Here is a 26574-nt window from a genome sequence, read left to right on the forward strand (position 1 = left end):
CTCCTTTTGATACACCAACCCAAAGCTGAGAGACTCACAAGTCCCAATTATATTAGTTTGAAAACTACATGAGGGAAGGGCCTTCATTTCATGTCTTATTTGCAGTTATATGCCTAGCTCCCAAAACAGTGTCTGGCACATAGTGTTTAAAAAACATTTTTTTAAATAAATAAATGAAAGAGCTCCATAAAGAGAACCACTTTCCTTAGCCAGAAAGTCTGTGGGGTTACCAGATAGAACTCTGAGAACCAGTTAAAGGGTGAGTCATCATCATTCCTCACCAGCAATAATGTGCCCTTGCCTCAGACCAGTTTTCTGACTTTTTCTGTCCCAGAGGAGAGGGGATCATGGTAATGACCCTTTACTTGTAGTATAAGGTTATTCTCAATCTGAGAAGTCTTCAAGGTCAAGAGCAAATCTTTTGAGAACTAGACTTCCTCCCTGCATGCTTGATCTAGTACTTCAAGAGACTACTGAATATAGTTAAAACTGTACTCCTGAGGGAGGCCATGTATCTTTCAAATTCATAATGACAAAAATGTGCACACTTGAAATACTCAAATAATTGATGTTTGCCAGTATTCATCTGAACCTTCGATATTTTGTGTTTTAACACCTGCTGTGTGGCTCTCTCTGTAAAAGTAAATATTATAAAGATAAAAGCTCTACTTTTCAGAAGAGAATGAGCACACTAAATTTAAGAGGTCCAATTTTTCCCTACTTTTGCTACATATCTACTATTTCCCTACATAAGTAACTTCATCCTCAGGAGCCACCATTTTTCAATATAATTTGGAAATAATTTTTTTAAAGTCTGTCAAATATATGCGTATCATACTATATAAACAGAGAATTGTTACCAATGATCTACTTTTTGTAAGATGAGGAGGATAGCATAGTGTTTTGCTCCAACCCTGCTGATGGCTAAACAGGCTTTTATTTAGAAGCATCCTTAAAGAGTTCAACTGAATATGTGATTCTTCGCTTCATGTCCTGGGATGTTCTTTGGTGTTGTTGAGGATAAAGGATGACTACTGGTGGGTTTCATTCAACTAAGGCTAAACTACAGGAAATAATAAAAGAAATCTGCCCCAATATGATGGTTTTCAAGAGCTATGGGACATTATTATTTTACTGCATATTTTTAACATAATGAATTTTTTTAGTTAGAAGAAAAATAAAATTGATTCAATATGGGAAAATATGAAAAAAGAGGCTAAGAGTGAAAATACATAAATCCATTTTACTTTGCTTAAGCAGCATAATAATTACCATATTAAATATTGGTATGTTTTACATGTCACATTTAACAAAACAAATAATCACGAGTTCACGAGTTGTGTAAGTATTCTATGAGGCTCAGAACTTGGCTTTTAAAAAAAAAAAAAAAACTAACACAATGCAGTGACAACCTTCCATGTTATGGCTGAACTCTGAACTCTGGTTTAATGGCTAAATATATTATGTTTTCTGCTATTCACTCTATCAAATCAGATTGCCCAATGTTTTTCTGAGGAGGAAAAAAGTGTGTGTGTTGGTGTGGAGAGTGTGTAGCACTGTGTTTGACTTTATATCAACCAGAAGGGTAATTACAAGTTTGACATTTTGTTTGTTTGTTTGTTTGAAGTAGATCTCTGAAGCTAAAAAGTTTCCCTGGGAAATTCTCAATTGTGTTTATTTGAAAGAAAACCAAAAGAAGGAAGAAATTTTTACACATTTCATGTGTACCAAACCCAAGCAATGGAAAAATATTTTAAGGAGTTAAGAGCAGTCAAAAATGGCTGCTCTTAACTCCTTACGCGTGAGTTAAAATTTTTATCCATATTACCCAAGACAAAAGTACTGCTATACAAATAATTCATGATGAAACCTTTATCCATTACATTTCTAGGTATTTTTAAAATATAAAATCTACAAATTAAATAAACCTCATGGGAAAGAAATTTTATGCACTGACATTTCTGAATTGATAAAGGAGTTCTTGTATTTAACATACTTCAATATGTTAAATCACATACTTCAGCATTTAAATCACATGTATATAGCATGTACAAAATAAAATAAAAGGATATTTAATTCTAGCAATGGTATTGAAATTTTGTCGGAAACTCATGACTAAAACTGTGAATCACACTAAAAGAGGAGTAATAGAGAATTAACTTAGACCCTTAAAATTATTTCTGTGATCTTAATATTGGATATTAAAATTACTCATGAAATTTTCATGGATAGAAGTATAATCTTAGCTAATCAATTACTCTTACAAAACAATTTGTAGTATAATTAAAATATGATTATTTTTCAAGACAGAATCTGACCAAATCTCTCTTTATAATAAAAAGAGAGGTTGAGCCAGTAATTAAAGAAAGCAAAAATTTTAAGTAAATTATCAAAAAGTTTCAACAACTACTACTAACTTTAAGAACTTAACCCAGAATTTAGGAATTCTAAAGAAAAAAATGAATATATCATTTCAAAACATTTTTTGAAATTCGAAGAAAATTTTGATGGAAATTGTTTCAATTTAAGCCAGCAATTTATATGTCATGTATTAAGGTGGTTTAGATCACCTAATAATGAATATTCTGGAATTTTGAAAGGACACAAATGGCAAGGCCAAAGGGGAAAAAATGAGACACATGTACCCTACTTTTTCTCAAACAGAAAGTTTCTAAAATTTTAAAAAATATTTCCACCTAGAAGTATTTGTTCCAGCTAACTTACCAATAAGTTTTATATGTTCAACCCTAAAATATTTAACTTTAAATAAGTTTTATTGCATTTAAAGATATAACAAAAAAATGTGTCTATCTTCATATAACCTGAAATCTGCTATGATTTATATAATTTTGTATGACAATTTATGTTGTTTAATAAGGGTTTAACAGGTTTAACAACCTATTTCCTCTTTAGGTATACTTAGATTTTATAAGATATAAACACAAAATCTGATCATTAAATACATAGGAAAAATTCGATTCACTAGTGTCACATATTTATAAACTGCATACTTGCTTTTGAAGAGAGGAAAATGGCTAAGGATGTCGAAAAATGATTTTCAAAGAGAAGCTGCTGTCATTTTGAAACTTTCTTTTTATAAATACTGAAAAGTATTATTAAAGATAGAAAATTAACTACAAGTAGTATATCATATAGCTAAAATTATGTTTTCTTTCTTTAACTTTGCCAGAAAAACATATGACACTGGTAAACATATATAGTTCAGTGTTCTCTTAACTGAAAACAGTGCTATAGGCTTGCACTACTTTTAGTTTTAAAATATACATCTGGACCTAAAAATTTCTGCATACTGTTTCAGCTTGAAGCTATTTAAAGAAACTTAGTTATGAACCCTGAACACAAAGCTTCACAGTGGAAATGCTGACAGACCCCTAACTAAAAAAAGTGCTACTGGACTGCAGAGTTGACTCTCCACTACTTCTACCTGACCATCAACTAATGAGCTGAATTTGCAAATTGCTTCTTTGTCACTAGAATTATCTGAGACAGAAAGGGCCCTGAATCTTCTAATAGCATGCCTTAACTATTTTAAGCTTAAAGTGAGATACACCTGAAAGAATGTTAAAAATATTTCCATTTCCTTGACACCTGGGGGGACTGAGTATTTCAAAACTGCAGAACTTTGTTAAAAATATCATGCTGATAAACAACTGATATAAAGTATAAAAGTTGCTTTTATATTTTTATATGTTGAGGAATAATGAATTATTTTAATATAATCCTAAAACAAAATCATATGAACAATACTAATACATTCCCTACTTAATGTAATACACTGTCAATATCCGCTGAAGCACTATTTTAAATTATTATATGAAAACAGCATACTGAATTCATCTGATTGTCTACATTTCCAAGCTCAGTGATAAAATATGAACTCAGTAAATACTGTATTGATTTCAATACCAGACTTCTCAACAATTCAGTTCTCTGTATTTTTAAAAGCATTTATCCCTGGCTGGGGTTGTGGCTCAGAGGCAGAGCGCTTGCCTAGCATGCGTGAAGCACTGGGTTCGATCCTCAGTGCCACATTAAAAAAAGCAATAAAACTTAAAAAAAGAGATACTGTGTCCACCTATAACTGTAAAACAAACATTTTAAAAATTTTAAAAAGCATTTACCTATCTGCTATCTACCTAACAACACTGTAATTTATTTTGTACGGATCTGTGAATATGATAACCAATTTGCTGTCATCACTTTTAAAAAGGAGACTTCATATTATTTTTTCATTACACGTGTATTTGATTATGTTGCAAGAGTGTAGAAAGTCTATTGCTTTCAGGCTTTTATCCAAAAGCAGGATATTTTTTAAATAGGAATGTTTTTACATCATTTGAATGAAAAGGATAAAAACTGCTGTCAAAATCTGAATGTTCAAAAATCTATATACATTTTTTAGCAGAGATACAACTTCTAAGTAAATCTCAACTGTCACTCCTTTTTGTAATTCCATTAAACACAGAAATGGGGATGGTAAAACACTGAATCAGGGTTTAAGTTAACACGATTCATTATTCAATTAATATAAGTTGCAATATTCAATTTAAAATGGTTTTGTGTTATCTATGGTCTGTTTACTAGTTAAAATAATAAGAATATGTTCTGTGTAATTAGTAAGTATGATTAATAGAAAAATTTATTTTCAAAATAGTTTTTAAAGGATTGAAGTGAGAAAGCCTCGCCGACAGCCAAAATATCTGAGAATAGCTCACACCACATAGAATTTTATCTTTATGTGAAAACATCCTTTCTATAGAGAATACTCATGCTCAAGATCAATTCAGCATCATAAATCGTAAAAACAGTTCAAGACAGTTATACCTTAAACGTGTAGCAAAACGTTACATCAAACATGTAAATGATATAATCTAAGAACCTAGCCTTATATGTTCACATAGCCTCATTTGTGGCATTATACATACTAAATATCTACTTATTTGTATTTTTTGCTGTTTTCATTCAGGTTTTCTGTCTCGTTTGGAAGCGCTATGAGAGACTGATGTTAACAAATTTCCACCCTCACATAAGGCTAATTAGAACATTCTGGGCCCTTGTGCGATGAACATTATGAAATACACCTCTCATGTGGAAATTTCACTTTCTACAATTCACTTATATTCTGACCTTTTTCATATTTCAAGGAAGAAAATATTAACCTACAGAATGGGTGCTTGATAAAAGGAGGAATGTCACTTTTAAATTATTTTAAAAGACCATTTCTTGAGCCAACTGCAAAATGAAACCTGGCCCAGAATACAACATCCCCTTTTCCATAACAATCCATTCTGATTCCTGTTCTGATAGGAGACCCAGCGAGATAACCGGCTCTAATTGACCTGGACTCCTCTTTCCTCCACCCCGCCCACACACGGACTCGGAATCGGTGCGTGGGCTGGGGGTGATCCACAGCTGGGAACCGCCAAGGGCCCGTGGGAGTTTGGCCCCGGGTCCACCGCGGAGGGACTGACAGCATGTCTCCCTTTCCCCCCAGGCCTGGCCTATCCTGCTCCCCACAGTTCCCAGAACCCGGGGGACCCAGGCCCCCTACTGAGTTGGAGGCCAGCTCACCTCGCGGCTGGCTCACCGCCCCCTCCACCCTGGTCTCTAGCCCCGCGAGTGCGGACGGCGGGGAACCGCTCCCCGGGGGTTCCGTGTCTCCCCCACGGCTAGGGCTGTCCCGAGGAACCCCAACCGCGTGGCGGAGCCGCCTTGGCACTCGGCCCTGAGGGAGGCTCGGGACCCCACACCCTCAACCTGCGACCTTGGCTGCTACTCCCGCTGCGGCCGCCCACCCGCAAACTAACGGGCCCGCGGGGCGGAAGAGGCCTCCTGGAAGCCGCGGACTCCCACCTCCGAGCCCAGGCCACGGGCGGGAGCCACCCGCGACCTTGCACCGGCATGAGGAACCGATGGGACTTCAGGCCTTTAACAATAATAGTCAAGTAAACCTGCACATTTTCACCTCCGTTTTCAGGTCTGGCGAACCGAGGTTGTTCCACAGGTTCCCTCATCCCTCCCAGGCGGGGCGAGGCGGGAAGTTCGGTCCCCGCTGCAATCGGCGGCCCGAGCGCCGGCCCCTTCCCGCGGCCCGCGCCTCCCCGCACTCCAGGTTCCGCGCTCGGGACCCCAGAGCTGCTCCGCCTCGGGGTACGCGGAGACCCTGGCGGCCCCGCCTTCCTCCGGGTAACGGGAACTGGCGCGGGTCAGCGAACAGCGCAGACGCCCCCTGTCCCGTCCCCCCTACCCCGCCCTCCGTCCCCAGGCTCGCCTTGGACCCTCCCAAGCCCCCGCAACGCTGCCCACGCGCCCCGGCGGCACCCAGCGAACGCCAGCCCCCGAGCCCGGGAGGGGCCGGGGCCACTGAGCTCCCGCTGGTCAGGGAGAGGGATGCCGGATGGGTATCTGGCTGGGAGGGAAGAGGGAAGGACCGCACGGAATCCCGGAGAGAGGCGGCACGGGCACCCGCAGTGCGGGGCTGGCCGGGAGGAGGACGTGGGAGTCCTAAGGAAGAGTGCCGGGGACCCTCGCCTCCTGGAAAGGGGGCGGGGAGGAGCGAGAGGGGCTTCGCTGCAAAGAGTGGGCACCTTGGGGCGCCGGGGGGGAGGGGAGATGGCGCCAGCGAGTGGGTTAGAAGAGGGGCTGGGAGATCTGAAGGGTGGGTACCTGGAAGCGGGTACGTGGGGCTGAGGTCGAAATGGCAGTGGGCACAGGTGGGAAAGAGAGGGTTTGCGGGACGACTGTCCGGAGCCCACCGGGGCATCCAGAGGAAGAAGGCCAGTCAAGGTCCCTCCTGTCGGAACCGCCGAGGCAGGAGGTCTTGGACGACCTCCGGGCGGCCCCCGTGGGCTTGGAGACTGCCGCTGGCAGGTTCGGCGGGGCCTGACCCGGGGCGGGGGGCAGCCGCAGCCTCTTACCTTGAAGGCCACAGGCAGGGTCTTGTTGCAGCGCCAGTGCGAGGGCAGCACCGAGCACAGGAAGTTGGGGCTGTCGGTGCGGACGAGTTCGGCCGGGTGGTCGGCGATTATCTCCACCATGGTGCGGTTGTCGTGCGGCGGCCGCAATCTGGGCACAGCTGCCGCTGCTGCTGCTGCCGCCGCCGCTGCCGCCGCCGCCGCCGCCTCCTGCTGCTGCTGCTGCTGCTGCTGTTGCTGCTGTTGCTGCTGCTGCTGCTGCTGCTGCTGTTGCGCAGCCACCACCGGGCTCACGTCGCTCATCTTGCCGGGCTGCAGGCTGCTGGAGGGGGGGCTGAAGCGCCGGCTGGTGCTCGGATCTACGGGAATACGCATCACAACAGCCACAAGTTAGCGAAGTGGCCGGGGGAGGGGGAGGAGGGTGGAAATGGGGGGCGAGGAGGAGGAAATTGAGGGGGTGGAGGCGAGACGAGGGGAAAGGATGGAGGTGATGGGGCTGAGAAGGTGAGAAATCAAGTTCGACGAAGCCAACTGCAGGGCAGAGTCTGATGGGGGCCCCAGGCGGCGATGCGGAGCTGTCGGGTTGGCGGGTAGGGAGAACCAGGAGGCGCAGATCTCTGCCGGAGCCTTTGGATCACCCGGGGTGGCAGCTGTGAACGGGCGCGGGGGTGTGTTTGGCCCGGGGAGGCGGGGGACTCGAGTTTGCAACTTGCAATGGGGTCCCTTGGGGCACCGCGTCCTGGGTGCGCTGGCGCCCCCTCCCAGTTCGAATCCGGCGGTGGAGCGGAGTGGATTCAGCAGACCAGCCCCGGGGTCGGCATTGCCCCGCGCTGCCCGCCACCGCCGCGCCGCGCGCTGCAACTCAGCTACAGGCGTCCGCGCCGCCGCCGCCCGCCCGCGCCGCCGCCGCCGCCGCCTCCTCCGCGGCGGCTGCCTCTCCCCCCGCGCCGGCTGCACGCTCAGATTCCTCCAGCGGCGGCTGCCAGCTCGGCTCCTTCCTTTTTCTTCTCTTCGCGCCCTCTCACCGCCACCTCCTTGCATCCACTCCCTTCTTCTATTTGCAAAGCTTCTTGGTCCCTCGCTTCAAGGTGCTAGGGGGTAAGTCGCGGGCAGCGGATCTCGGGGCAACGGATCTCGAGCCTGCGAATCGTAGTCGCTGCCGCCGCCCGCCGGCCGCGAGAAGGAGCCCCCGGCACGCTGAGTTCAGCTGCCGAAGCCGAAAGAGGCGGCCCCAGTCTAGGGGGATCTCGCTTGGGCGTCTTTTTGCTCCCCCCAACCCCAGGACGAGGAACCCCTTCTTGGTCCGACGAGGTTGAAGCTGAGATGCCAGAGAGCAGCCGGCTGATCTGACTGTCGTTATTTTTTGTTGTAACTTCAGGAGAGGAGGAAGGAAAATACTTGAGTGTCTGTGCTGACTTCTCAGCGCTCTTCACCCTCCCCTACCCCACCCCCACCTCTGCCGGAGCAGCTCCGGGTAGGGAAAGACAGATTTTGCTGGATTTGGGTATTTTTTGTTTTAGGTGACATTAAAAAAAAAAAAAAATAGGGGCTGGGGAGCTTGTCAAAATAGTTTTTAGAAACTCAAGTGGAGAACCGAACACTTCTTTTTTCTTATATATTCATTCTTGTCATTCCTAGAGAACAAGGATGAGTATTTTTTAAAACTGGGAAAACTGTCAGCTTGATAATTAAGTTGCAGAAGCCTTTGCTGGGGGAAAACCCTAGCAGTTTTCCATGAATTTCAATCTTTTATTAAATCTATCCTGCGTCTCAGACTAAATCTAGTGTCTTAACGTTCTTCCTCACCGCTCCCAGGGGAAAAATTTTTTTAAAATAAAAAAAAATGCTTCAATGGATATTTATTTATGTATTTATTTCCCAGTGTGGGTTTAAAAAGCGACTTTGGATCCCCCAAAAGGTTGTGGTCGAGAGGATGAAGGAGCGCGGAAAAAAAGCGGCAGATTTTTACCTAAAATGTGGTTTTTGGAGGCTGGGATTTCTAATGATTAGGTTTTTGTGGTTTATATAGACACGACTTTGGCTAAGGCGATCATTACGCTGATGAGAGTCAGAAGCACGTGGGTGTCTCCGACCAGCCTCAAACTCTGAGTCTTCAAAACAAATAAAACAATGTGCGGCGCCCGCAAAAGCCGGGAAATCCGCTGGAGGCAATCGCACCCCAAGAAGCGGACACGAGGCTGTTTCACCTTCTGTGTTGTGTACTCTTACGTTTCCAGTTTATTAAGTTATCTTAAACCTCCCAACACCTGACAACGTGTTTGCAAAAAGAACAGTCATTTGTTCTAGTTTCAATGCTTCCTAATAAGGTAACAGAGAGTAATAAGTTATTTTATAAAATAAATGAAAAATTGGAATGCCCCCCTCGGAGTATTAAGGAAAAAAGATGGTTGAGTCATTACTTATCTCCTCCCATCTTATTTAAAGGTCTTCACATACCTATTATTTGGTGCTTTTATTGCTCAGTGCAAAAACCTCCCTCACCCTAAAGGGACCTGCTGCGACCCTCGGTTCTCGACACTTAAAAATACCACTTCCAAAGGATGAGTCTGTGCCGGGGGTCGGCGCCCGGGCAGGGGCCTGCGTGGGCTCCGAAGGCGTGTGGGACGCGGAAGAGGATTCTCCGTGCGGGTCGCGAACTCCGGAGCCCATTTCAAGCAGAAGATGAACTTGTGGTCGCGCTACTTGGAGACCCAAATTGCACAGCCAAAGCCATGCTCGGGGGATTGAGGGGCTTCCAGACACCGTGGGCGGTAACTAGGCGTGCCCTCTCCCCCGGGTAAGGATGGAGATGTGCGACACTACTCTGTCCTTCCCGTTTGGTCTTCATTTTACCTTCCCTTTCTCCATTCACAACTTCACGCCTTCCTCGACCTTCGTTCTCTTTCCCACTCTTCTCTTAAGTTCCTGGCTTTTCCCCAGATCCCACCACAAACACGAGCCTCCTCGCCGCGCCTCTCCCGCTCCCTCTCCACGACCGCCTGCCACCGCCACCATCCTGTACACCGAGAAACAATTCTGTGCCAACCTCTGTGACACACCCTCCCCAAACTACTCCTCGCACCTAGTGGCCTCCGTGCCCCGCGCGCCGCGGGAGTGTGAGAACCCTCTCATCCTGACCAACTGGAAACGTAGCGAAGAACTCAACTGCGTCCTGCGCGTGCGACTTTAATTATCTTTTCGGTCACAGGGGAGAGCTCTAACCTTGGGTACCGCGGCGCGCGCCTAGTGCATTCTCAAGTCTCCCCAGGCACAGGCGGCCAACACCGGAGAAGCCAGGCTTCCCCTCAAAAAATATAGGAGCTTTTTGTGCAAAAGTTATTACTCTCCGCAAGCCTTACACACTCACTCACATGTAAACTTGCGCATCCACACACACACACACACACTTATAATGACAAAACTCATACGTGTGGCTTTTTTTTTTTCTTTTCTCCCTCAACCCCACCCCACTCCACTCCTGCCTTTAGTAGGGCAGTTTTATTTGGGGCAAGTTGTGCCACTAACAGAGGCTTGTTTCCTTTTTAAATGTGTTGGGACTGCGAAGGAAGGGAGGAGTTACAGGAAATGAATTTTTCTGTGACCAAAGATAGAAATTCCTTAGTAGGTGACATTCTACCTTCTCTGGGACTTGTTCACAGAATAGGGAACTCCCGTAAATTTGGAGGCACTGGAAAGAGCTAAGATTTCAAACATGAGCTCTCAGAGGGGCTTTTTAGAATAAGAAATTCTAGGGCCATTTGAATCTAAGAAATCATCTTGGGGACTTTTCCAATCTTTCTCCATCACTATTTAATCCTTTCTTTGTTTTACTTGGTGGGTAGGAAAATATGCAGGCCTCAAATGGTTAGAGGTTTTAAGGATGATTTAATCAATAATGAGATTATTTATTTTAATTAATCATATCCGGTAATTCAATTTTATAGGCTTCCTCTGCATCCTCCCTTCATTAAATATTTCAGTGGAACTAATATAAGCAGCTCTTGGAAGTTACTAGTCTTGGATCCCTTAAAATATCCTACAGTTATTTATAATGTGGAAATGAAATTTTCCACTGAATACCCTAATAACATTTCAGGTATCTGGCACAGCAGATTTTGTCTCCTTTCAAAAATATCCTCTTGCTGAACATTCACACTTTCAACTGGAACTGGCTGAGCCTGGAACTGATGATGTCTTGGCTCTGACCATTATATTTAAAGAAGAAAACATTTTTTACAGACCCCTGAACTAAACCTCTCCTGGTAATAGCAGACACAGGAAAATCATGAGGTTTTACATTCATGTATTTTATGCTATATAGTTTGCTTGATCTCATCCCTGAGTTTAGATTTTCTTCTCTATTAAAATGTTTTTTGGGGAAAAAATCCCCCATTACATTTCTCTTTAGAAACACTTCTTTTCAGGTGTATGTTATGTCATTAAAAAAAAATCATACATTTTTTTTCCTGAAAAGTGACAACTCTGGAAGACACAAGCATAATTTCCCCCTCCCTGTCCTTTAACACTTAATACAACTGTTTAGTAGCAACACCTGGCAATTCTGACTTTCCAGGCAAAGAATATGTGAATTATTTATCCAGTCAAAGAACTGAACTCCCAAACTGGAAACAAAACTTGGACTTCTTTATTCTGGTTTCTTGATCTAACTTCTATATGTTAATATTTTAAAAGACCCTGTAAAATCTTAAAATATTTTTCAATGGATGGACCAGCTAATAAAGTGGAACAATCAAAGGAAAATTATTAATATACTGATAATCCCTAAAGCTTTCAATGTGTTATATGGGAAAACTTTGCAAACACAATCATCGTTGTAGAATTTTCCTTTAGACCATGATTGAGTGAAGGTTGAACCCTGAAGAAGTTGCATTGTCAAGGGACCAGGAGTCATCATACACATAAGGCCAATGTGCTAAATTTGGCCTAATGGCTATTTTTGTAAAGCCTACAAGTTGAGAATAGTTTTTGCATTTTCAAATGGTTGAAGAAATTGGGGCTGGGGTTGTGGCTCAGCAGTATAGTGCTCACCTCGCATTGCGAGGTCCTGAGTTCGATCCTCAGCACCACACCACATAAAAATAAATAAATTAAATAAAGGTTTTGTGTCCAACTACCACTAAAAATATATATATTTTTAAAAATGGTTGAAGAAATTAAAGCAGTAATATTAATGATTCAAGAAAACAATGTTAAATTTCAGTGTCTATAAAGTTTTATTGAAACACACCTATACTCAGGTGTTTATGTATTATCCATAGCTGCCTTTACCTAAACCAGAAAAGTTGTTTATTTGTGTCAAGGACTGAAATGACCCAGAAAGCCTAAACTATTTACCATCTGGTTTTACAGAAAAAGTTTGCCACCCCCTGCCCTAAAATGAAAAGCAATCCAGAAATGTAGTGGAATGAAACAATGGAAAGGAGTTGATATGAAGGAAGCTATTGGGATGGAGTATTGGGATGTGCATGAGGTTTTGATTAGGTTTTGTTTTTTAGTTGTGGTTATCAATACCTTTATTTTTTAATTTATTTATTTTTATGTGGTGTTAAGGATTGAACCTAGGACCTTGCACGCACTAGGTGAGTGCTCTCCCGCTGAGCCACAATCCAGTCCAGTGATAAGTTGTTTTTTTGTTGTTGTTGTTGTTTTTTTTGATGTTTATTTTTCAGTTTTCGGCGGACACAACATCTTTATTTTATTTGTATGTGGTGCTGAGGATCAAACCCGGGCAGCATGCATGCCAGGCAAGCACGCCCCCGCATGAGCCACATCCCCAGCCCGATGAATTTTTTTTTTAAGTAAAAAATGAATCATTTTTTGTTTTCTGCATAAACTGTTAATTAATTGGGCAAATATTCTTTACTTAAATACAGAGAGAAAAGAATGAGTTAGTGTGTTTTCCTGGGATTCTTAAGAAGAGTTGTCTAGAACATTTCTATATTTCCATATCTTCCATTATTCTTCAAATATAATGGTAACATATTAACTAGATTAGAAAAGAATGAGGGGCCGGGGTTGTGGCTCAGTGGTGGACCACTTGCCTCACATGCGTGGGTCCCTGGGTTTGATCCTCAGCACCACATAAAAAAAATAAACAAATAAAAGATATTGTGTCCATATACAACTAAAAAAATATATATTTTTTAAAAAGTAGAGTGAGGAAATTCTCCTGTAGTCTGACATGGAAAAAAATAGCAAAGGCTTTCTGTTTTATACATGATTATACAAGAAACACAAATGAGCTTACCAAGAATTTTCTGGAATGTAATATAATCACAAGTCCTACATATACTTTTAAGACAGCTTAATAACTTAAATGATCCAAAGCTTTCTGACATTTTTTCCATTTTAATTTTTTTATACAGTTAACTACTGTCTGATTTGTTTTAAGCTCAGTATTTTTTTCCTATTGTCAACAGACTATAATAATTTGCATGGCTGTAACAAGAGATAAAATGTTTGTAGTGGCAGACTTAGCATCATAAATCTTTCCTTGTTGTTCTAGTTAACATTCCCATGGGCCATCTTTGGGTGCAATGTTGTCATAAAAATGGTGATGTTTGCCATATGATCTTTCAGAACCCTATTTATGCAGTATCTATGTAATTACTCTTGAGGAAGAATATTGACTGAAGAGATATATGTTGTGTTTGACTAAAATACCAACTTACTAAATGACATCCTAGTTACCCGAAGAAACCATTTTCTAAAAAGAGTCTATCACCCAGGAGTCAGAGAAATAAAACATTTTCCCAAATCAGCCCTTTGGTATTTAGGTGTTGGCAATTGGCCTATGGCAGTGATCAGTAGCAGTGATCTCTGAGCAGCAGTGGAATATTATATATAAAATTTACAGAAATCTGAAATGAAACATCTAAGCACACCCTAAAATTAAAGGTTTCCTATCGTAATTCAATCATTTTTTTATCAAATGGATCTCAAATTACCTTCAATGCACTAAAGAAGGTGCTGTCTAATTCTGCACTCATTTCCCATGGTTCCAAATTTTCACTTTTGATTGGGGTGGCTACTTAACCAGGTGTGCCAGCCCCCATACCCTGACATTAGCCTGAGAAATGTAAATCATAACACTCTCAATACATCTAACAAAGTCTTTTTTTAAAGTCATTATTTTTACCACGTGAGAAATTTGAATCACAAACTAGGGAGGTTTGAAAAATAGAAAAAAAAATAGCAAGAGTCCAACTTAGTCACCATTCTCAGTGCTTTGTTCCTCTGGTTTCCTCATCAGAAATGCTTCCTCCAGTTTCCTCCCACACCCCCAAGCTTTTCTGGATTAGACTTTTCTTGGGGAAAACACTTTCTTCTTCCACCTAGTCATGATCAAATTCTATCAGCAATGGTTCTTTTATCTTCTCTGGCTTGAAGTGATTCTCCTGATTTATCTTCTTAATGGGCCTATCTTTTTAAATCACATTCCAATCAGTCACGATTTTTCTTTTTTTAATATTTATTTTTTAGTTGTACACAATACCTTTATTTTTATTTTTTATGTGGTGCTGAGGATTGAACCCAGGGCCTCACATGTGGTAGGCAAGAGCTCTACCTCTGAGCCACAACCCCAGCCCCAGTAACGATTTTTCTGCATGACCATTTTTCTGCCTTAGGCATGCCAGTCATCAATTCACTCCCTCTCAGCTCCAAATTCACCCTTTTTAACCGGTTCTGTGAAAATGGTTCTGGGCCCATTATATATTTCCCTTTACCAGCTGACATTGACATTTTGTCAGAAGAGGGTATTGGAGAGACATTGCAGAAGGAAAGATTTTTGTTCATATAACAGGTTTCTGCAGTGAAGCACATGGATCTTACCAGCTCATGACTCCTGCAGTATGCACACACTTGCGTGTGTGCACACATGCAGACACACACACACATATACACACACACATACACACACACACACACACGCCATCTTCAAGGGCCAGATTCTACAGCAAGGCTGGCTTCTTCAGAACCACATTCCTGCAGTGCACATCAGCCAACAGCAGCTTCCCCTAGCACCCTCCCCTCCTGGGCTATTTGTAGCAATGTGCTTCTAGTGAGACATCACCTTGTAAACAGTTTTCCCCTTCACCCTCCAAGATATATTTGCAGTAAGTTCTAACAGCATAACTTCTCAGACATCCAGTGAGTCAAAGCTTTGGAAGGCCTGTACCTCAGCTCTGAAAAGGAAGTGGGGAAGATTCCTGGAAACAGTGGATGCTCTTTATTTTCTATATTCTTTTATTTATTCTCTTTATTTCTTTTTTAGCCAATTCCTTATTACTCCGATCTTTCTATTCTAGTTAATGATTCTTTATATTAAATTTTTTTTTCTGTTCAAATTATTATGTAATTTCTCTCTTTCCTAATGAGACCCAGTCTGAAATGCTAAGGTTTTCATTTTCTAACCCCAAGGATAGTCCTGTTCACATTGGTTCCCATTTTGAATCACTCCATTGGGTCATTGTAAGATAAGCATTTCCAATAGTATGCACATTTATTAAGTGACTTGTCTTTATCTGATAGATATGATGAGTATATACTTAGAAGGTATGTACATTCTTAAGAGATGAAGATGTGAACTGAGAATAAGGCTATTTTAAAGCCCAGAGAAAAATTGGTCATTATTTTCCACCAAGTCCTCTTGACATCTTCCATGAAATCCCATAGCCCACACTGCAATTGAAATGTAAGTAAAATCACACACAAATACTCCAAAGCTCCTCCATGTCTATGTCTAATAAAAAGCCAGTGCCAGGGAATGAGGATAAAACATTGCAGTATCAGAAGAGTGAAATGCTACTACCAAGGAAAGGGGATTAGGTCTAGGTGTTTGCTGCCTTATCATAGTTGAAGTCAGAGAGTAGATGATGCTTTGGCTCTATAATAAAACAAAGTTGGAAAATTACTGGATTAAACAGAATAAACAGGGGCTGGGATTGTGGCTTAGAGGTAAAGCCTCGCCTAGCACGTGCAAGGCCCTGGGTTAGATCCTTAGCACCATATAAAAATAAATAAATAAAATAAAGGTATTATGTCCAACTACAACTGAAAAAAAAATATTTAAAAGAAAAAACCAGATTAAACAGATTTAGAATGGCCAATTTTCTCCCAGCTTTTAACATGCAATATGTATCTTGAATCTCTATAAGAAAACTTAAAATACAATATTTATAACCTTATGTAATCATTGCTTGTAAAAAAAAAATTAAAAGCTCTTTGAAGTATTCTAGAAAATACTGAACTAAATCAAAGGGGCAAATATGTGTTGGGGGCCCAGCACGGTGGTGCACATCTATGACTTGGGAACCTGAGAAGGGAGGATCTTGAGTTCAAAGCCAGCCTCAGCAACAGCAGGACATTAAGTGACTCAGTGAGACCCTGTCTCTAAATAAAATACAAACTAGGGCTGGGGATGTGGTTCAGTGGTTGAGTGCTCCTGACTTCAGTCTCCAGTACCCCTTCAAAAAAGGGCTAGAGATGTGGTTCAGTGGTTAAGTGCCCCTGGATTCAAGTCTTAGTACCAATATTGACATATATTTATGTGGATGCACACAGACACGCACACATACACAAACACCCATGTGTGTGTGTATATATGTGCGTGTCTGTGTGCATGTATGTGTGTGTATTAGGACACTAAAGAGATCATTCTGTCTAGAAGATAAAATAAATAGTAGTGTAGTAGAGAAATGTAGTCGTAGCTTAGTCACAGGAGGACTTGGTACCATGATTCCCATCTTAAATGCACAATTATAAAAGGGAGAAGATTCAGGTTGCTTTTAGAAGCAATACTCTTGGTCCTTGCTACACTATTTCAGCACATCACCTTCCTTGGTCTGAACAGGAGAGTTGAATGAAGTCTATCTGATTAGGTACTAGGATAAAGTGGAAAAGTCATGCAATTGCAGAGTCTAAGATACTTTATCAAGGATATTTTTGGTATTAAATTTAAATTTTAAGAATTTTAAAAAAATATTTCTTTGAATACTAGGCTTTTTGGAACCCTCTTACATCATGTACCCAAAGCAAGTGCTTTATTTATTTCATTCTGGTCCAGTATCAGCCTGTTAGTATCCAGAACTTCCAGAATGATGTCTGACTTCTCTGCTTTATCATCAACATCTTTTTTATTTAATGTATTGCCAAATTTAAATACAAATTGCAATAACTCCATATTCTCCCAGGAAAGAATGCATTTTTAAACTTTCAGTACCCAATCAAGATACCAGTGGCAGATATAACAGAATTTGACATTCACTAATTGAGGGCATTTTGTGCATGTGTCTGTGTGTCTAGACAAAAATACTGTCACATACCACACACATGTGTGATATGTTTAGCTGGTAATCACTCTTTATCAAAAAACACATAGATCATCTGTTTATTATTAGGCAATTTTTAAAGCTAGAAGATGTGCCTTCTTTATTGTTTTTATACATTTTAGAACTATCTTCAATTTTAGTTAAATATGTTGCAAACACAGTTTACTTAGGATTATTATCTTTCATTTAAGAATGTCCTTGATATTAAATTAGTTAGATTCTTTCTTTTGGGAGGATACTGGAGATTGAACTCAGGGACACTCAACCACTGAGCCACATCCCCAGCCCTATTTTGTATTTTATTTAGAGAGAAGGTCTCACTGAGTCACTTAGTGCCTCACTGTTGCTGAGACTGGCTTTGAACTCAAGATCCTCCTGCCTCAGCATCAGCAGAGCCCAGCTGTTAGATTCTTTAATAAGTGAAATGGAGTCCATTATCAAATGTTTACAAGAGTTTAAAAGAGACAATTCCCATTGTGCCAATTTACAGGTAAACTTTTTCGCCAGTGGGAAAAAGTAGGTAAAAGGGTATAAGGAAAAATAAAATCTCACTTGGCCAATAATATTCTTTGCTCTGTCAATATAGTTATTTTTCTGTTCGTTTGTATCTTTGCCCAGAAAATACATTTATTTCATTTTCTAACTTTTTGTATAGTTTTTTAAAAGTATTTTTAGTTGTATATAATACCTTTATTTTATTTATGTATTTTTTATGTTGTGCTGAGGATGGAACCCAGGGCCTCATTTATGCTAGGCAAATGCTCCACCACTGAACCACAACCCCAGCCCCAACTTTCTGTATAGTTTTTCATAACCAGGTTTTCATCTTAACTATGACATGTTGAACATTTTATTTATTTATTTATTTATTCATTTATTTATGTACCAGGGATTGGACTCAGGGGTGCTTAATCACTGAGTTGCATGTCCAGCCTTTTTTATTTTTTATTTTGAGACAGGATCTCTCTAAGTTACTTGGGGCCTCTCTGAATTGCGGAGGCTGGCCTTGAAATTTCAATCCACCTGCCACTGGGATTACAGGCCTATACCACCATGTCCACTGTTCCTTTGATTTTTAATTAGGGATATTTCACACACCTTAAAACCACACTCTTTACTCCTCATATATACAATAGAGTCTTAGCAAGTTGTAATTAAGATTTTTACTCAATGTTTAGGCTAGATTTATATATGTGTTTAATCAACAAATCCAAAATTCTATTGGGTGACATTATTCTCATTATTTCCAGGTAAGAAATTCTTCAGTAAATTGAACTGAATGAAATGTTCCAAATCTTCATCTGATTTGCTCAGCTTAAAGTTTATTATTTTCAGAATGCTGAAAATATGGGTTACATCTAGCAGTTTCATTAGGTATAGTTTTTTTGGTTTTGTTTTTGTTTTGAACTTGCTTCACTGGTGTTTATTCTGGTTTTACTAAAGAGAATTAATATGGGGTGCCTGTAACCATAAACATGGAAACTGATTGAGGGGCTAGAATTTATTATCCATTGTCATTCACAATTTACTTATGGGTTCTCTGATGCTGTTGGCATGGCATTGATTCCTATAGAAATAAATACAGTTTTCAAAGACTTCTGTGATAAAATTTAATGTGAAAAATAAATTGATAGAAAGAGAATTGCTGGAAGTATGACAGATAAGCAGCATAATTTATCTTACAGTCAGCTTGAAAATTGAAAGCCTTTCAATTTCCAACTTCATTTTGCTAGAGTTTACAAACTCAACCATAAAAATTCCCTCTAGGCAGAAATCTGGCAAAAATGTTCCAGTTCAACACTAGACTTTCTATAGAATGTTTCTTTCTGTCATTGTTAAAATTATAAAACTGGAAGAAAAATAGTTGGAAAGTTGGTTTGCATTTGTCACTGAAAAAATGAGGGGAGAGCATATATCTTAAGAGATTAGAGTCTAAACCATCTATCAGCCCTTTTTATTAGACATGTACGAAAAACAAAAGAAATTAGTTTTAATTCACTCAGTCATTCAATCCACCCTTGCAATTGTTCTGTTACGCGAAAAACTAGTGTGGCCTTGATAGTTTTAATGAGTTACTCAATTTTGTGAACTTCTCACTTGGAGAGTATACAACTTTGAGCCATTTAAAGAAAAAAAGCACTTTCAGAAGGCTTTAAATTTTCAAGCTGACTGTAAGATAAATTTATCTGCTTACCTGTCATACTTCCAGCAATTCTCTTCCTATCAGAATGGAGACCTGACCTGGTCTCTTCCTTTTGAACACCCTCTTAGCAGCAGAGCAACTAGACCACATGTAAACTATATTTCTTCTCAGCACATCCTACAAAAGTAGGTAGAGCTGCAAAATGGAAAGCCCATTGGGAAACCTATTTAACTCGCTCACTATAAAACACTAAAAAGTGTGACTGGGACTGTGGCTCAGAGGAAGAGCACTTGCCTCACATGTGAGAGCCACTGGGTTTGATCCTCAGCACCACATAAAAAAATAAAATAAAGATATTGTGTCCACCTATAACTAAAAAGTAAATATAAAAAAAAAACACTAAAAAGGGCTCTAGAATAACGAGTGATATGGTATCACAGAAATTTCCATAAACTCCACAAGGTCAGTATTTTCAATGTCCCCTCCTGATTGTTTCAGGCAGAAAGAAAACAAGGGGAGACATTTATGCTCCCAAGTTCCACCACCACAACATTTTTACTTTTTCTCTGTCTTAGTAGTTCCACTGTACATTACAAGAGTCCTATAATGGCAGGTACTACATTTTCCTGGTTCTCAGATTCTCCAAAACCACATCATTGAAGAAAGCCAGGGACCACCATTCCTGCAGTGGCAGTCTTCTAACCAAGTGAAATGTAATTTGCTGTACCATTTAAAAAATATTCATTGTCATGAAAAATAAGAAAAATAAATAAGAAAGATGAATGAAACTAAATATAAAATCTAATAACTTGTGAAACATTAGACATTAAAGGAAATAAAGCTTACGCAGCCTGAAAGCAGGGAATGGGGGAAAAAAGAGCCAAGAGCACCAAATATCCATGATACACTAAATATGTGTCAGAAACTAGTTATTCATAAGGTCTTCAATTGGCTTCTCCTTCATGACATTCATTCTGGCCCATGTATCCTCTGTCCAATAAATTCTATAATTGCTTATCAATTTAATTGGCAAGTTAAAATTGTGGTTATGTGTACACTAACACACCACCCTCTGCCAAGCCCTGTTGCTTAAACCTCAACTCCTGTTTGCAACCCTTGCACCGAGAAGGGAACAAGATACATGAACTTTGCATACATAGATCAGAACTCAAGAGTAGTCCTTCCATTCTGCTTATATCCTATCCTAAGCCATCTCAATCCCCTTGATTTTCTTTCTGTTTTCAATTAATTCAATAATTTGCATGATTTGAACTCTTAATTTGGTCTGAAAAACTTTGTTCAATGACTTTTAGGATAGCTTGCCTTTTAGTTTTCTTAGAGAATACCTTTGCATCAAGGCAATTTCCCACATGATGCAGAGTCATATATATATATATACCTGAAGGACACAAAAACTTCCTATGAATATAGAACATATGCAACCTCATTTGTGGAGGGTTGGGGTGGAGGAAGATAGATAATTTTAAAAGAATTGATTCTCAAATCATCAAACTCATGTATATGCCTTCCTGAAAGTGAACTTTGCTTGTGAACTTTGCCTGTGGTTCCAAATTTCTCCTTCACATTTCCCTTTTCCTATTTCCCAAAAGAAAGAATACCTCCCATCTGCCACCCAGAGTCCTTGTTAAAAACACCACTTCATTCAACTTCTTTAAAGTGAATTTTCAAAGTAAAAAAAAATTAACTTTCATGTTTAATAATTATTTATGGAAAGTTGCAATGTAGTTATGTTATTTTTATCAATTAAATACTATGAAAATAATAATGTAATAACTCAAACCAGAAGTATTTTAAAAGAAACTATGTACCTTGGAAATTTGACAATTTGCAGTTTCAATTTATATACCTATTTTTCTGCTAAGAAATAGTCAAGCATGACTAAAGAATATATAACGCATAAAATATATGACATTAAAATGTGGCAGAAGTGGGATAAAAAGAAGTAATGTAAATTTTCTGACTGAAGAAATTCATTCATGTATTTTCTAAATGAATGAAGGCAGTCTCAAAGCACTATGGTGTTTAACTTGCACAAAATACCCCTGAAAGAGAGAAATTAATATACAGGCTTTATTTTTAAGGCAAATAACTATAATATATTGGAAATGGCATCCTTTGCAATTGTTTTAAAATATGATAAAGTATGTTAGGTGTTTTGTCAATCAAGTCCAATGAAGAAAACAGAAGTATTTCCAGGTATTTTTTAGTGGAGGAAATTTATTAAAGGCATTTACAGGCTATAGGAGAATTGAGGAGTCAGCAGGGAATGTGAAACAGTCCAGAGGTTAGCAAGAGCTGGAATTGCTCCCAGCCCAAAACTATAGAAAAAAACAGCACTAGGTATTGTAACCAACACTCAGAAAGCAGGGCCACCTAGGAAGCAGAAGCACAGTGGGACCACCCTGAGGATCTGGGAACCACAGAGAGAAGTGTTATTTAATGTAATGTGGAGCCACAGAAGAAAGACATGAACTGCTGGCAATAACACCTGAAGCTGGGTAAAAAACAACAACAATAACAACTCTCTGGCTTTTCCCTTCCACCTGTCCTCTAATACTCCACAAGTTCCTCTATCATCTGACACTGTTAAAAGACTCATTCACAAAAAGTGTTTTTAAGAATGCTAGTTAGATATGGGATTCAGAATATGTAATTTCAATGGCTGGATGTGTTCCCCAACTATTTTGCATTTAAATCTCTATTTAAAGACAGACAGACAGACACACACACACACACACACACACACACACACGAAAGTCAGTTGGCAAGGAAGGGAACCTGGGAAAAGTAATTCCCTGAAACATACAGCAGAACAAGGAAGGGAAGACACATAAACAACCAGAATACCAGTCAACTTTTGGGTGAGTAAAATGCAAAATAATGAAGTTAGACCCCTACCTCACACCATATCCCAAAGATATCTCTGAAATGGATAAAAGGCCTAAAGGTAAAAGGTAAAACAATAAAGCTCAGAAAAAAACATAGGTACAAATCTTTGGGGCCATGGATTAGGCAGTGGTTTCTTAGATCTAAAAGACAAGCAACCAAATAAAAAAATTAATTGGAGTTAAACACAGGAGTTAATTGGTTTTGTCACTTGACAATTTTATGTTTAAATTTAAAATGTTTGAACACCAAAGAATACTATTGAGAAAGCTCACAAAATGGGAGAAAATACGGTATTTCAAATCAAATATCTGATAAGAGTCTAATGTGCAGATTATATAAAGAACTCTTCTAAATTAAAAAGAAAAAAGAACTCTTCTAAGTCAAAACAAAAAGCTAAAGAATCCAATTCTTAAATGAGCAAAGGACTAGAGCAAACATTCCTCCAAAGAGAAATGCAAATGACTAGCCAATAAGTATATGAAAAGATGCTCACCTTCATTAGTCTTTAGAAAAATGCAAATCAGCCTGGCACAATGGTGCAGGTCCGTAATCACAGTGATTTGAGAGGCTGAGGAAGGAGGATCATGAGTTCCTCTTGCCTAGGAGAGGTCAGCCTAGGCCACGTAGTGAGACCTTTTCTCAAAATAAAAATTAAAAAAGGGGTGAGGGTACAGTCAGTAGTAGAGCACCCCTGGGTTCAATCCTTAGTACCCCTCCCCCCAAAAAATTCAAATCAAAACCATAATGAGACAACAAATACTCACTAAGATGGCCACACAGGCTCAGCAAACCTAATTTCAAAATTGAAAATCTGGAATATTCCAAAATCTAAAACTTTTTGAGTACCAACCTGACAATGCAAATAGAAAAACCCATACCTGACCTCATTGGCAGGTATTGGGAGTTGCCCCAGCTCCAAAGACTAACTTCCCCATCCCCCAAGAAGAGCTGTCCAATGGTGAGCCCTGCTGGCTCACATGATCCTTACCCACCAATAAGATTAGCCCTGCTGCCTCACATGATTCTTACCCACCAATCAGAAAGCACCCCAGCCAACTGTCAAACCATTTAACCATTAAACTGTCATAAATGTCAAACCGCCCCCTGCTCTATAAATGTGCAGAGCTGTTCCTCAATAAACGGGCATTTTCTCCAACGGCAAGCCTTGATCGTTATTTCAGCAGGTAATAGTCAAAACACAGATACCCTAAAACTATTATTCAAAAATTATCTTCAGGGCTGTGGATATAGGATAGCTTAGTTGGTAGAATGTACAAGGCTCTGGGTTCAATCTCCAGCACCACAAAAATAAATAAATAAATAATCTTCAGGCTATTTGTATGAGGAGTATGTGAGACAGAAATGAATTTCATATTTAGACTTGTGTCCTATCCCTAAGATATCTCATTATGTATATGCATATATTCCAAAATCCAAATATGCAAATATTCCAAAATCCAAGTACTTCTGGTCCTAAGTATTTTGGATAAGGGATAATTAACATGTAAAAAAGAATGATGGATGATAACAAATGTTAGGGAAAATGTAGAGAAATTAGAACCTTTATACATTGCTGGTAGAAATATAAAGTAGTGCATCCATTGTAGAAAACAAGTTTTGTAGTTTCTTAAAAAATTAACATAAAATTACCATTCAACATGCCAATTAACTCCTAGGTTTATACCCAGAAAAGAGAAAACATATTCTCATACAAAAATTCATATATGGATATTCATAGCAGCATAGTTCATAGTAGTCAAAATGTGGAAACCAGTCAACTGTTGAATGAATAAACAAATGTCACATGTATATTGTTGGGAGTTACCCCGGCTCCAAAGACTAACTTCCCTATCCCCCAAGAAGAGCCGTCCAATGGTGAGCCCTGCTGGCTCACATGATCCTTACCCACCAATCAGAGCCCTGCTGGCTCACCTGATCCTACCCACCAATCAGACTAGCCCTGCTGGCTCACATGATCCTTACCCACCAATCAGAAAGCACCCCATGCCAACTGATAAACTGTTCAACCATTAAACTGTCATAACTGTCAACCTGCCCCCGGCTCTATAAATATGCAGAGCTGTTCCTCAATAAACGGGCATTTTCTCCGATGGCAAGCCTTTATTGTTCTTTCATATATATTGAATGAAATGTTAGCCATAAAAGGAATGAATTACTGATACACGGATGAACTTTGAAAACATTAAGTAAAAAGGAGCCAGACACAAAAGATCATATATATATTGTAGGTTTCCATTTATATTAAACGTCCAGAATAGGTGAATTCAGAGAGAAAGAAAGTAGATTAGTGGTGATCAGGGGCTGGTGGGAAGGGGTAAATGGCAATGACTACTATCAGCTATAAGATTCCTTTATAGGATGATGAAAATGTTCTGCAATTAAATAGCAGTGATCATTATACTACCTCATGAATATATTTTAAAACGCTGAATTGTACTCTTTAAAAGACTGAATTTTGTGATATAGAAATGTCTCAATTTTGTAAACTAAACAATTAAAAATGAGTGAGTGGGCCCATCATTTTCCAGAACTTTATGAGGGGGAAAGGAGCTATAGCATTTCAATTGGGAAGTTATTCCCTAGAGAAAATGGGTATATGTGTTTTAGGAGAATGTAAAGTATTGACAGCAACTCTAGAAACCATGATAAATGTGTTGTGGAGCATGCATGCATGGGGTACTATCAACAGTGCAAATGACTAAGCCAACCACACACAAAATGATTGATGAATCTCAGGAACTTATTTTTGAGCTAAAACAACAAATTGTTTGAGAATAAAGACATATATGAGGATGATCATAGCTATTCTCTCTCCCTCTCTCTCTCTCTCTCTCTCTCTCAGTTGTAGATGGACAGAATACCTTTATTTTATTTGTTTACTTCTATGTGGTGCCAGGGATCGAACCCAGTGCCTCATGCATGCTAGGCAAGTGCTCTACCACTGAGCTACAACCCAGCCCCATAGCTGTTCTCTTCATAATACCAAAAAGGGATATACTCAATACTTAGTGAGCATGAATAGTAGAATGGATAAATCATGATATATTGACACAATGGAATAATATGAGCAGTATAAATGAAGAACTAAATCTCATAATATCATCAAATACAAAAGACAGAAGTGAGAGTGTATATGTTGTATGGTTCTCTTTACATAAAATTCAAAACCAGTTAAAACTAATCTGTAAGACGCTCATGGTGGCACCTGCTTGTAATTCCAGAGACTTGGTGGCTAAGGCAGGAGGATCTCAAGTTCACAGCCAGCCTCAGGAATTTAGTGAGACCCTCAGCAGCTTAGTGAGACCCTGTCTCAAAATAAAAAATTTAAAAAGACTGGGTGGGGATGAAGCTTAGTAGTAAAGCACCCCTGGGTTCAATCCCCAGTACCAACTACAGCAAACTAATCTATGAGATTAGAAGTCAGAATAATCATTACTCCAGGCAAGAAGGAGAATAACTACAAGGTGGTGTGGCAGACAAGGGTTTCTGGAATGCTGGTAATATTAGGTTTTCCTATCTCAGTGCAGGGTAAAGAAATATGTTCGCTTGTGGAAACTCATGCAGAAACACATTTGTAATCTGTGCACTTCTGTATATATGCCGTGTATACAGAACTATAGTTCACTTCTGTATATATGTCATATATATACAGAAGTGCACACAGGAGGTAAAAACAACTAGTTGCTGGAGAATTAGTGATCAGGATTTCCTTTATATAGAGTTCAATAACTTGCAAAATTAAATAATATATTGGAGAAACAAACATTGGGTAAAATTATAAACGAAATCAAGGAAATTATACTATACTATATACTGAGGCACAAAATTGTTCAGTCAGATGTGATGGTGCATGCCTGTAATCCCAGCGGCTCAGGAGGCTAAGGCAAAAGGATCAAGAGTTCAAAACCAGCCTCGGCATGGTGAGGTGCTAAGACCATGTCTCTAAATAAAATACAAAATAGGGCTGCAGATGTGGCTCAATGGCCAAATGACCCTGGGTTCAATCTCTGGTACCAAAAAAACAAAATTGTTTAAGTTCCAGGTCTTACTGTGTGGTAGTGATAGTCTGAATGGAGAGATAATATTTGTATTTATGAAACATTAAATATCATATATACAACTTTATAAAGGAACAATAGGTTCACATTTATTGCCAAAGAAATATTAGAGATGTTAGCTTGTGGGTGGAAAATTGCAGTTACCTCTATGGGTA

General features: G+C 39.7%; 1 protein-coding gene across 8 annotated transcripts in view; it reads right to left on the reverse strand.

Annotated features, from left to right (window-relative positions):
* Runx2 (RUNX family transcription factor 2) overlaps nucleotides 1-26574 on the reverse strand; it is a 214065-nt gene that overhangs the window by 112731 nt on the left and 74760 nt on the right. For 3 of the 8 annotated variants that reach the window (XM_076860131.1, XM_076860128.1, XM_076860126.1), the window contains exons 1-2: nucleotides 7218-7310; nucleotides 6939-7142 (exon numbers count right to left, since the gene is read on the reverse strand). In XM_076860131.1, coding sequence (XP_076716246.1) covers nucleotides 6939-7142; nucleotides 7218-7310 — 297 coding nt within the window. Of the gene's footprint in view, nucleotides 1-6938; nucleotides 7311-26574 lie in introns of those variants that run through there. The other 5 variants (XM_076860124.1, XM_076860125.1, XM_076860129.1 and 2 more) reach the window with 3 other exon arrangements.

This window comes from Callospermophilus lateralis, chromosome 6, assembly GCF_048772815.1.
Source record: "Callospermophilus lateralis isolate mCalLat2 chromosome 6, mCalLat2.hap1, whole genome shotgun sequence".
Taxonomy (NCBI): Eukaryota; Metazoa; Chordata; class Mammalia; order Rodentia; family Sciuridae; genus Callospermophilus; species Callospermophilus lateralis.